This window comes from Columba livia, chromosome 17 (genome assembly GCF_036013475.1).
Source record: "Columba livia isolate bColLiv1 breed racing homer chromosome 17, bColLiv1.pat.W.v2, whole genome shotgun sequence".
Lineage (NCBI taxonomy): Eukaryota > Metazoa > Chordata > Aves > Columbiformes > Columbidae > Columba > Columba livia.
In genome coordinates, this window is record NC_088618.1 from 14,113,151 (window position 1) to 14,124,954 (window position 11,804).

Consider the following 11,804-nt stretch of genomic DNA (forward strand, 5'->3'; position numbering starts at 1 on the left):
GTGTGTTTTAAGGGATTAGAGAGGATCCTGCAGCCGAGTGGTCTCGCCCTTCTCAGGGCTCCCCAGTGAACCCACAGGTGCTGCCCAGCTTTGCTGTGGTGCAGCGTCTGTAGGGAACAATCCCCAGCTCATGGGCTGACTTGAAACCATGGAGCCCTGAGAGTGAAATTCCCCGACACGGGGGGCAACCGCATTTCCAGCCGTGACAAAGTCACCTTGTGCAGTAACTCAAAAGCTGCCAAACTCCATCTGAATCGCTTTTAATAAAACGAAAATATTTTAAGCTGTTTTCAAGCCCGAGCAGACGGACAGCCCGCAGATGTTCCCCGCGCATCCCACGGGATGGGCTGAAGAGAAACCTCCAGGAAAACCCTCCCGCCCGTGCCCCGTGTGCGCGGCCCCGCTCCCCCGGCGCCCCGAGCCATCGAGGCACCGCCGCGCACACGGAGCCCGGGGAGCGGCAGGAGCGGCGGCCGCTGCTCCGGCCCCGCTGCCGAACCGGGAGCGGCTCGTGCGGAGGATGCTCGGCGGGACGGGCGGGGAAACGGGCGGGGCCGTGGGCGGGGCTGTGAAGAGGGCGTGCTCAGGGGCGGGGCGGTATGGAGGGGCGGGGCGCTGGGTGGGCGGGAGCGCGCATGCGCGCGGCGCGGCGGGGAGGGGGCGCGCTTCGCGGCGCCATGGAGCGGTTCGGCGGCGGGGCGGGGGGCTACGAGTACGGGTACGAGGTGGCGGCGGCCGAGCAGTTGTCCCGGCAGCAGGAGCGGCACTACCGGCTGCTGTCGGAGCTGCAGACGCTGGTGAAGGCGCTGCCCAGGTGAGCGGAAGGCGGCGGGGCCCGGGGCGGGGAGGCGGTGGCGGCGGCGGCGGCGGCGGCGGCGGGCGGGCGCTGACTCGGTGCTGTGTCCGCGGCGGCAGCTCCTGCCAGCAGCGTCTCTCCTACACGACGCTGAGCGACCTGGCACTGGCGCTGCTGGACGGGACCGTGTTCGAGATCGTGCAGGGCCTGCTGGAGATCCAGCACCTCACCGAGAAGAACCTCTACAGCCAGCGCCTGCAGCTGCACAGCGAGCACCGCGGTGCGGGGGGCGCCGGGGGCACCGGGCGGGGCGGGAGCCGAGGAGAGCCGGGGGGGGCAGGGCAGGGCCGAGGTGCCGGGGAGAGGCGGTAGGGGGCGCTGGGGGTGGGCACCGGGGAGCTGGGGGTGCACAATGGGAGGGGGGCGCCGAGTGGGAGCGGGGCCGAGACACGAGGGGCACTGGGGAGAGGTCGGGAGCGGGGGGAGCACTGGGGGAGGTGGGGGGCACCGAGGGGCAATCCCGGGGCACTTGGGTGGGGTGTCATAGAGGGGACAGGCCGGGGACACTGAGGGGGAGCCAGTGGGGAGGTATTGGATTGGGGGGGGGGCACTGGGTGGCAGTCCTGGGGCACTGGGTGGGTGGCAGGCAGTGAGGGCTCTGCGGGGAGGGGATGGGGACACTGCGGACAGGAGGCAGGGCTGGGGCACCCAGGGGTGACAGTGGGGGCACAGGGGAGAGGCTGGGGGTGCAGGCAGTGGGTGCACGGGGGGTGTGGGAACACTGGGGTCTGGCCTGGGGCACTGCGAGGAGGTGGTGGGGACACTGGGGGTCACACGTGGCCGGTTCCCTGACCCGTCGTGGTTCCGCAGGGCTGAAGCAGGAGCTGTTCCACCGGCACAAGGAGGCCCAGCAGTGCTGCCGGCCGCACAACCTGCCGCTGCTCCGCGCCGCCCAGCAGCGCGAGATGGAGGTACGGGGCTCGTGTCCCTTCCCTGGGGGGCTCCCAGGTGAGCAGGACCCTTCCTGCATCGCAGCATCCAGAGGGTTTGACTCATCGTTGCCCCGCAGCCTCGGGAGCCACCAGCCGTCCCGTCTGGTGTTCCCAGCACAGCCTGAGGTTCCCCACTGTGCTGGTTTGACTGAAAATGGGTTAATATTCCTCATGCAGTTAGAAACCTTTCTTTTCCATAGCTAGCACGGTCATTATTTAGATATAGTTTGAGAACAAGAGAGAACAGCCCAGCACAGAGTTAATGTTTTTAATTGCTCTGGTCTGAGAGCCAAGGACACTCTGAGCTCTGCCCACAGGTGTGAGGTATCGAGGGAGATGGGTGGACAGCTGGACGGACAGCTGGACTGACACCCAGAGTGAGCAATGAGAGCGTTCCAGCCCATTGGCGTCATGCTGCATTTTTAAGGAGACTGGGGAGCTTCTGGTCTCTGGGGTGTTCTCACTCTTGGGCATTTTTTCTCCTGATCATTCTTTCTTAGCCCTTTTTGCTGGAGCTGGGGCAGTTTGGCTCAGGACATTTAGTTCGACCTTTTGCTGTTTTGCAGAGGCCTCTGAGCCTTTCTGCCTTTTTGTTTTTATTTTCTCTGTTCGGGACCTGCTGCTGCTTACTGGGACTGGCTGCTCAGTTGTGGCAGAGTGCATGAGGAATTGCCTTGAGTATCTTTTACTTCTATTTTATATATATTTTTACTAGTAGTGTATTTTGCTATTTTATTAAACTGTGTTATCTAAATCCAAGTCTCTCCCTTCCCTTTCGGTTCTCTCCCCTGTTGGGAGTGGATGGGAAGGGGTCAGTGAGCGGCTGTGTGGTTGTATCGCCAGCCCGGGTTAAACCACGACACCCACCCAGAGTCGGGGCTCCGCTCCTCTTGCTCTGCCTTTTGTCCCCCAAGACTGGGCAGCCCAGGCTCTCACCAGCTGGGGCAGCTGCACCCCAGGCTCCATCTGGGAACCATGGGCGTTCAGGAGCCCGCTCCCATGGAGCGATGCTCCCCACCATGCTTAATGGGTCTTTGTTATAAGAGGAACTGAACCCTGTGTACAGATAGAGAGCGAGTTGATAGAAGGTGTGTGAAATCTGCCTTTACGACATAACAAGTAGAAAGCAGAGAATACTCAAAGAAATGACGTTTTACTTTGTAGCACTGATAACCAGGAACTACCTTGCGATACTTAAGCATGGAAATAGATCCTTCAAGCATTGCAAGACGTTTGGAGAAACTTGAGCATGAGCGGCCTCTTTAGTCCCAAAGGGCTTATCTATATATTAGTGATGAGAGAAAGAGACTTTTACAAGGTGAAGGAAATTGCAGGTAGCTAGTTGTCATAATCGGTGGCGTTTAAATGTAGAGGGGAAGGTGCTTTGCTCCAGGTGAGGCAAACAGGTAACTGTTCAAATACAGCTGTTTCCTGACCTCCACCTGTGACAAGCACCACATCAGCGCTTGCTGTCGGATCGTTGGTGTTTCTGAGTCCCTTTGTTTCCTGTCGAGGTGACTGAAGCCAGGCTGGACCTCCGTCAGCCATCCCTCTTGCTTCTGTCGAAGTAACTTAGGCTTGCAGCAAGTAATAAGCCATACTGCCTTTTTTAAAGCATTTCCAATATTGTATTCGCTCATTAAGCAGACCACATGTGTCATTTCTCCTTGTCTTACATGGTGTGCAACTTCTTCCTACTTCCTTCCCCAGCCCTTCTTTTTTTCTTCTGCCAGGTGTTACTAGGACTATTTCTTAGTCTTTTTATGTTCTGATATTTGTGCTGTAGAGCATTTCGGGACCAGAGCGATCATCGTGGTAGCATTCGGTATGTGTCTAAAGGAGCTGCCCTCTGTGGTTAAAGGTTTGGAAGCCCAGCTCCCAGGAGATGGGTTGGGATGGGGCTCCCAGCAGGGTTGTACAAGACCGAGTTTTGAGATGTTCCTAATGGAACCCACAGCATTTAAAAAAGCTTTGCCTGTCATACAGTGTCACCAGTCACCGGAGCTGAAGCAAAAGCTTGTGTTTAAGCCTTACTTTTCTCCAAGATATTGGCACTTTTCTGTAGCCCAGAATCAGGTGCTGACCCTAAACAGTGTGTAGACACTTTAATCTCCAGCACAGCAGCTGGAGGAGATGGTGGGTGGTGTCTCCCCAAGGTAGCTGGGAGAAAGGAAGGAAGGTCTTTGGGGAATGAGGTGTTTGAATCCCTCACATCTTCCACACGGAGTGTGAACCTCTAAACTGAAGGATGCTGAAGGATGGAGCTTTCTTACGTTCACTAGCATCCCGTAGTGAAGGAGGCACTTAGCCCCTCTGCGTTGCCTTTTATTGAGGGTCAAGTTGTCCTGAATTTCTCTACATTTATTCTAGTAAAGTCCTGCCCCAGGTGTTTTCTGTAGAGCAGCTGGTATATGGGGATCTTTTGGTGGATCACAGTCCTGCATCCTCCTTAACAGTGTGTAGTTCTGCGAAGCTTTCCCAGACCTACGGACATAATTAAAAATGTAAGACACTAATTGACCAAGAACGGTTACATGAGGCAGCTCCTGCTCCATGTAAGTAACAATTGCTCTTTGTTAGCTCTAGCCTTCTGCAGACAGCCCCTGGTGACGTCCAGGGGACAAACCTGCACTCCTCTACAGGCTGTTCAGGACCAACATCCCTCTCACCCAAATTCTGGGTGTCCCCTTAGTCTTTCCACTCCCCATCAGGGGGATCTGCCCAGGTCTCTTAAACCACCGGCTGCATCCCAGACTTGGTGGCTTCTCCCTTCCCGTGCGGTGGGGTCACAAACCCCCAGCTGAACACCTGCCTGTGCAATGAAGGGGCAGCGTTGCGCAAGTAAAATGTTGAAACTTGTGCCATTTATTTCTTGCAAGAGAAGTCACCTTCCTATGTTTTAGATGGGATTTGATGCTTCCTGGCTTTCCCTTTTGAAAGAAGCTCAGTACAGCCCAGGAAAGCTGTATTGTTTCAGCTCTGCACAAACACGGCTTTATATCTGAGCTGAGCTGTCCTCAGTCCCTGCAACTCTCCTGCTCTCTGCCACCGAGCTGGGAGGAGTGGTGACACTGGAAGCTGTGCTGCCATCAGAGACCTGGACAGGCTGGAGAGCTGGGCAGGAAGAAACTTAATGAAATAGAACAAGGGCAAGTGTAGAGTCTTGAATTTGGGCAGGAACAACCCCAGGTTCCAGTGTAAGTTGAGGAATGGCCTATTAGAAAGCAGTGTAGGGGAAAGGGACCTGGGGGTCCTGGGGACAGCAGGGTGACCATGAGCCAGCACTGGGCCCTTGTGGCCAGGAAGCCAATGGTACCTGGGGTGGGTTAGAAGGGGGTGGTCAGTAGGTCAGAGAGGTTCTCCTGCCCCTCTGCTCTGCCCTGGGGAGACCACACCTGGAATATTGTGTCCAGCTGTGGCCCCTCAGTTCCAGCAGGACAGGGAACTGCTGGAGAGAGTCCAGCGCAGCCACCAAGATGCTGAAGGGAGTGGAGCATCTCCCGTGTGAGGAAAGGCTGAGGGAGCTGGGGCTCTGGAGCTGGACAGGAGGAGACTGAGGGGGGACTCATTCATGGGGATCAATATGGAAAGGGGGAGTGTCAGGAGGATGGAGCCAGGCTCTTCTGGTGACAACCAGTGACAGGACAAGGGGTAATGGGTGCAAACTGGAACACAGGAGGTTCCACTTAAATTTGAGAAGAAACTTCTCCATGGTGAGGGTGGCAGAGCCTGGCCCAGGCTGCCCAGGGAGGTTGTGGAGTCTCCTTCTGTGCAGACATTCCAACCCGCCTGGACACCTTCCTGTGTAACCTCATCTGGGTGTTCCTGCTCCATGGGGGGATTGCACTGGATGAGCTTTCCAGGTCCCTTCCAACCCCTGACATTCTGGGATTCTCTGGCAGAGTTTCTGCGGTGTTGATTTTCCTCCAGAGCTGACCAGCAGTGCTGGTTTCTGCAGCCAGCAGATCCTGGCAGCTCCTGCAGCGCGCACCCAACGCCTCTGATGTAGCACATGGTCGCTCTGCTCCATTTCTCCTTCAGAGGCCATGCAGAGATTTCTCTGCTGAGGTTTAGGCAGGAGTCAGCAGGACAGGAGGGGCTGTCTTTTCCTGATTGAGGCTATTCTGCAAAGTCCTTGTTTGATATTGTTCTCAGTCTGCCAAAACCAGAGTGCCAGCACCCTGCTGCACCAAGCGAGGCATCAGCCTGCTGTTGTCAATGCAAAATAAATGGGCTTTCCAGTTGCAAAGTTGGGTTCTTGAGGAGTTCAGCTCCTTTAGTGAATAAACAGGATCTGGGAGTGATTTGCAGCTCCAGCTCTTGTATGTCCAGGGAATGTGGAGGCTCAGGGAGCATCTGAGGTGGCACCTTGATGAGCCTCAGTGCTCTTTCTTACTCCTCCAAGTCTTTCTTCAGCCCCGGCGGTGCTGTGAGGGGTTTGCGGTTCCTGCTCTGCTGGCTTCTTTTGTTGCTCTTGGTCTTTCCTGGCCTCCAAACCCACAGCAAACAGGCTGGTCCCAGTGATGTCCCTGTGTTTTCTGGTGCGGTGGCTTTGCTGTGCGACTCGGCGAGAGGAGGAGGTGGGAGCTGGGGCTGCGCAGCTCTCTGCTGTCCCCAGGACCCGTCGGTGCCTCGGGACAGCGCTGCTGTTCGCTTTCAGTAAAAGTCTTAGAGATGAGAACAAGGCAGGAGGATGTCAGATACTTCACTTTTTTTCCTCTCGACTGTTATCTTTCTCAGGCTGTGGAGCAACGAATCCGAGAAGAGCAGCGAATGATGGATGAGAAGATAGTCTTGGAGCTGGACCAAAAAGTGATAGACCAGCAGAGCACCCTGGAGAAGGCTGGGGTGTCCGGCTTCTACATCACCACCAACCCGCAGGTCAGGGCTGGGCAGGGAGCGTGCGGTCTGGCAGCGCTCCTGTCTTACGTCTTTATTATTTTATTTGATTTTTAATCTTGCTCTTAGTGAATTCCGAGTCGCTGGCTCAGAACGACCCGTCCTCTGCCTCCGCAGCTGCTGGGCAGCGTGCGCGGGGCAGACCCAGCACTGCGTTCATAACAAAGAGCAGAAACCCATTAGACAGGGCAGCATCCCCAGCTTGCTGCAATGGTTTTGCCAGTGTGGAGGGAAGAAACACTTGTGCCAACAGCCCGCAGTCCTGTGACTCATGAACGGGCCTGAATTGTGTAGAAATAATTGGCTGCGTAGGTTTATTGCTTTTGTACCTAGCTCAGCTGTACAAATTGCCTTCAAGAAGCCTTTTTGTTAGGCATCCTGTTAATTCTTGCACGTGACTTGCTGAAGATGATCTCAGACTGTGATTAGAGAATTGTTCTTGGTTTCCCCCGCGCATCTGCTCTTAAAACTCGCGAGCAGTCGCCTGGGTTTCTCTCTGTTGTCTTAACGCCACCGCAGGAATGAAAAAATGGGACTCCCAAGGTCTCGTAATGCCACAGGAGTCTGCAAGGAATGCAGAAATGGGCTGTTCTGAACTCTGGGTTTTGAGCTGATTAAATCTCATGTCACTAAAAAACCTACTAGTGAGAAAAGACTGCTTAAGCTGAGATAAACAGGCATTTTCTAAAACCCACACGATTCCTGTTGTGTAGCCTTGAACAAGCCTCTTATTTTTCCTGTGCTGCTGTTTCTCATCTGTATAATAAAAGCAGCTCTTTCTCTCCCCCCTGCCCCTGCCTTTTATGTTATTTTTGTAAGTTAATAACTCCTAACAGGGTTCCCATTTGCCAGCTGTCGTTTATGTTTGGCTTTATGATAGCTGGCAAACCAGAGCTTGGCTTCTACCTGTGAACAGCACCATCGTGTAAGGAGTCACCGCTGGGATCTGGGGTGGGTTAGAAGGGGGTGGTCAGTAGGTCAGAGAGGTTCTCCTGCCCCTCTGCTCTGCCCTGGGGAGACCACACCTGGAATATTGTGTCCAGCTGTGGCCCCTCAGTTCCAGCAGGACAGGGAACTGCTGGAGAGAGTCCAGCGCAGCCACCAAGATGCTGAAGGGAGTGGAGCATCTCCCGTGTGAGGAAAGGCTGAGGGAGCTGGGGCTCTGGAGCTGGACAAGAGGAGACTGAGGGGGGACTCATTCATGTTTACAGATATCTAAAGGGGGAGTGTCAGGAGGATGGAGCCAGGCTCTTCTGGTGACAACCAGTGACAGGACAAGGGGTAATGGGTTCAAACTGGAACACAGGAGGTTCCACTGAAATCTGAGAAGAAACTTGTTCCTGGTGAGGGTGGCAGAGCCTGGCCCAGGCTGCCCAGGGGGTTGTGGAGTCTCCTTCTGTGCAGACATTCCAACCCGCCTGGACACCTTCCTGTGTAACCTCATCTGGGTGTTCCTGCTCCATGGGGGGATTGCACTGGATGAGCTTTCCAGGGCCCTTCAACCCCTGACATTCTGGGATTCTGTGATCTGTTCTCCCAGCATTTCCCATCAGCTGCTGTGTTTCCTCCCAGTTTCTCCTGTAAAACGCCTGCTTATGCAGTTGATACATTTTTACAAAAGTAAGTTCTTGTTTCCATAAGGCAAGGTCTGCAAGCCTGAGTCACAGGATAGAGTTCAGTGGTTCAGCTACTCTGCTGTGTAGTCTCTGCGCTAAATGGTTTGTGAGCTACGTGTAACTAAAGAACAAGCAGATGGCGAGGAAACCATCAGCTGATGTTGGTTGATTACAGCCATGGAAAAGGGAGTTTTTTCAGGGGAATTAAATCCCCAGAGAGAATCTGATGCCCCAGCACGGCTTAGACTCCCCCTGGAGAGCACCCAGGGAGATGGCTCTGCCCCCTGTGCTGGAGCTGTGCCGTCCGAGAGCCCCCGCTGGTGTGTGGCCGTGCTGGGACGCGCTGCCCCGCTCCTGGGGACACCTGCACAGCTGCCTGGCCCGCGCTCCTTTTATTGCTGAACCGTGATCAAAAATAATCTGAATCCTTAGGGGACTGCAAAGCCCCAGGATTCCTGACACAGCTGCGGTTTGCAGCAGCTCTCTTAAGGTGTTACTGTCCTGTATTGTATAGAAATGCTTGAACAAGATGAAGGTTTTGCTTTGTGTTTGCTTGTTTTTTCTGTTGTTCCCTGAAGATGAGGAGCTGTTGAGTGGGTGGTGCAAACCAGTCCTTGCTGCTTCCTGCAGCATCGTGTTCTTGCAAAAACATGTCTCTTGCTTTGCAGGAGCTGACTTTACAGATGAATTTACTGGAGCTGATTCGGAAGTTACAACAGAAGGAATCCGAGTACGAGAATGCCTTTTCCTGAATGAGCGAATCTGCCGTTTACTTTCCAGAGTTTTCTCCTGACTTCCCCCTATGGAACAGACTGTTAACGCACTTGCTTTACGTTGTGCCAAGAGGAGGCTGCTGGCTGTACAAGAAGTAGCTGAGGCCTTTAGATGAGCGTAGAGCCCGGGGCAGGGGAGCCTGGGGCTGCCTCTTCTCGAGCAGGGTGTGCGCTGCACGTCTTGCTGAGATGAGACAGCAGAGGGTGTTAATCACCGTGTACAACCGGCAGCCTCGGTGACACCGTTTAACGAGCCGGGGAGCGAACCGTGTGTGGGTGAGCCCTGTGCTGAGGTGCATCAGGCCGAACGGGTGAGCAGTGTGATCTCCGAACTGCCGCCTCCTCTTGCGCTGGAGGAGCAGCGGCGTGTCTCTGGTGGGCAGTGAGAGGCGAGCGGCTGCCACGTCAGACAGGGCGGTGATGCCAACTCGCCATCGATGCCGCTCGCCGTGGCCGCTGCGGAAAAAAGTCCAAAGTTCATCTACAGGAAGATGCTTCTGTGTGTGTTGAGGCAGAAACAGCCTCCTCAACAGGCTCACCCTTCCCAGGTTGATCTCTAGGCAGATATTAGCGTCAGCTTCATTAAAGGAGGATTTCAGGCCCCTGCCCAGCGTTGTACTGTGATGTTTGCAGTGTTCCCACCCAACCTGGATAGCAGAAAAGGCTTGAGAGCTTTTGCTTTGTTACTTTAAACCAGTTTGCAAATGGTGAGAAATAAAACATTCTGTCCTGCCTTTTGTGGCTGCAGCTTTCTAAATGTCAGGGGTTGCGATGACATTTGTCCCATCCCTGCTTGAGGAGTGAGGGGTTTGGGGGGCACCAGGTTAAAGCTGGGGGGGGTTGAACTTGGAGTGCTTCTGAGACCTGTCCAGGCCGAGGTGACGACCCCAAGAGCCTGAGTCGCATCCTGGGACTCTGCACAGAGGGAGTGGGGCACTTGCTGGAAGTTCGGTAGAAGATTGTTTCGGGTGCCGGAGCTGTGCTGTGCAGGCAGCGGCTGCCTTGGGAACAGGGTGTTGCGAGGAACGGTCTGTGAGCAGATCGGTTCTTGCAGGTGGAGTTCAAGTTGGGGAAGCTGGTGGGGATGGCTCAGACACTTTGGGCCATTGTGTGTTGGGAGGGTTTGATTACACCTAGGTCACTGTTTAAGGCAGGCGTGTCCAACTCGTTTTCACTGGGGCCACATCAGCCTTGCGGTTGCCTTCAGAGGGCCGAATGTTTTAGGACTGTATAAATGTAGTAGTTACATCCTAAAATTACATTCAGCCCTTCGAAGGCAATCGCGAGGCTGATATGGTCCCCGGTGAAAACAAGTTGGACGCACCTGGTTTATGGGTTTTCTGCATTCCTAGAGCAAGGCTTGTATTTGGGGTTTGTGTCCTTAGTGTTAGTAGCTCCTCTTGCCCACATCTTCTGCTCCTGCTGCAGCAATCCCTTCCCAGCAGAAGACGATTCAGCATGCTGTTAATTACTAAGGCTGAGAAATGGGTCGGTCCTGCTGCCCGAGGCACCAGGAGCTCTGACGTTCACACGAACGCGGAGCGCTGGAGCTGGAGTGAGCCTGCTGGGGAACCAGCTGAAGGACAAACCCCGCAGAGGTGCTGGGAGGGAGAGGTGGTGGTGGTGGAGGAGGAGTTGCCCGCTGCTGCAGCCAAACACACTGGAGATCACCATCTACAGAGACCAACAGGGCTTTTCCACATTCAGAGCTGAGACCCCCTCCAATTTCCATCATGGGTGGGTGTTTCCTCCCCATGCGAACGTGCAACTGTGAGTCAGCAGCTGGAGACAAGAGGTTCTGCTCTTCTGGGGCTTCCACCTTGTGGACTAAAACCCCTAGCAGGAACATGGGTTGATGTGGGACCAGCGCTGTTGCAGGATCCCCATGAACCACCTTGAGTTGTGTTGCCACTTGACTGTCAGCTGGGAGCCCAGCACTCCTGCTGGAATGGGGAGGAGCAGAGTGGGGAGCATTCCCCTTGGAGACACCTTCATCCAGCCGGGGAGCGCACGTGCAGAGCGGGTGACGAAGGCGTCTGTGTCCCTCTGGCTGCAGGCAGAGCCATTAGCAAGGAAATTGCTTCCCGAGGTGGGATGAGGAGGGTGGGAATGAATGTTGGGTCCTACTGCAGGAAAGGAGAACACCCGGCTGCTGGGGGTAGTGTAGTGCTGACCCCCCTTCTCTGACACGAACACTCCGGCATTGGTGGTGCGGCTGGAGCAGCTCGGGGGCAGCGGGTCGGGGCTGCTGCGGGGGGTTCAGCTGCGATTCGCTGTCCTGTGCCGCAAAAAGCAGAGCCCGGAGCTCCCCGCCAGGGACAACTGCTCCTGTCGGCTCCACCGCCGGCTCTCTGGGGGCGGCCGGTGCCGGGATCACAGCGGCTGCTCCGGCACTGCCATGACAACGGCAGCTCCCGGCCCTGCCAGGCAGCCGATCCAAGCTGGAATTTTCCATGCCTGTGCTCAGGTTGTGTTTCAGCGAGGTTTTCTGTGCGAGGCGGAGAGCAGCAGGTGGTCAGACGTGGTTAATTGGTGGACAAGGTTATCTGGAGAACAGAGCACCCGGGGTAGCTCATGAGCAGGGTGTTCGGTTGGCACCATTCCAAGCCTGGCTCAGCCCCGGCCAAGCACTGCTGGGCCATACGACACCAGCACACACCAATATTTTTCCAAGCAAGTGCCTTTGTGTCACTAGAGGGTGGCGCTGTCCCACAGCACTGGCTGTCCC

The 11,804-nt window shown here is 55.5% G+C and overlaps 1 protein-coding gene across 1 annotated transcript; it reads left to right on the plus strand.

Moving 5' to 3' along the window:
• Positions 1–632: 632 nt before the first annotated feature.
• LOC102095881 (DiGeorge syndrome critical region gene 6 like) lies at positions 633–9,810 on the plus strand. The gene is made up of 5 exons (XM_065033981.1): positions 633–814; positions 916–1,076; positions 1,667–1,767; positions 6,529–6,669; positions 8,972–9,810. Exons 1-5 carry the CDS (start codon positions 636–638, stop codon positions 9,053–9,055), a joined length of 666 nt encoding a protein of 221 aa, XP_064890053.1. The 5' UTR covers positions 633–635; the 3' UTR covers positions 9,056–9,810.
• Positions 9,811–11,804: the final 1,994 nt, after the last annotated feature.

Bases quoted from the DNA above. Each gene is read 5' to 3' on its own strand.
- LOC102095881 (XM_065033981.1), top strand. From the start codon at position 636: ATGCGCGCGGCGCGGCGGGGAGGGGGCGCGCTTCGCGGCGCCATGGAG. The intron at 1,768-6,528 runs GTACGGGGCTCG...TATCTTTCTCAG, and splicing joins CCCAGCAGCGCGAGATGGAG to GCTGTGGAGCAACGAATCCG. The intron at 6,670-8,971 runs GTCAGGGCTGGG...CTTGCTTTGCAG, and splicing joins ACATCACCACCAACCCGCAG to GAGCTGACTTTACAGATGAA.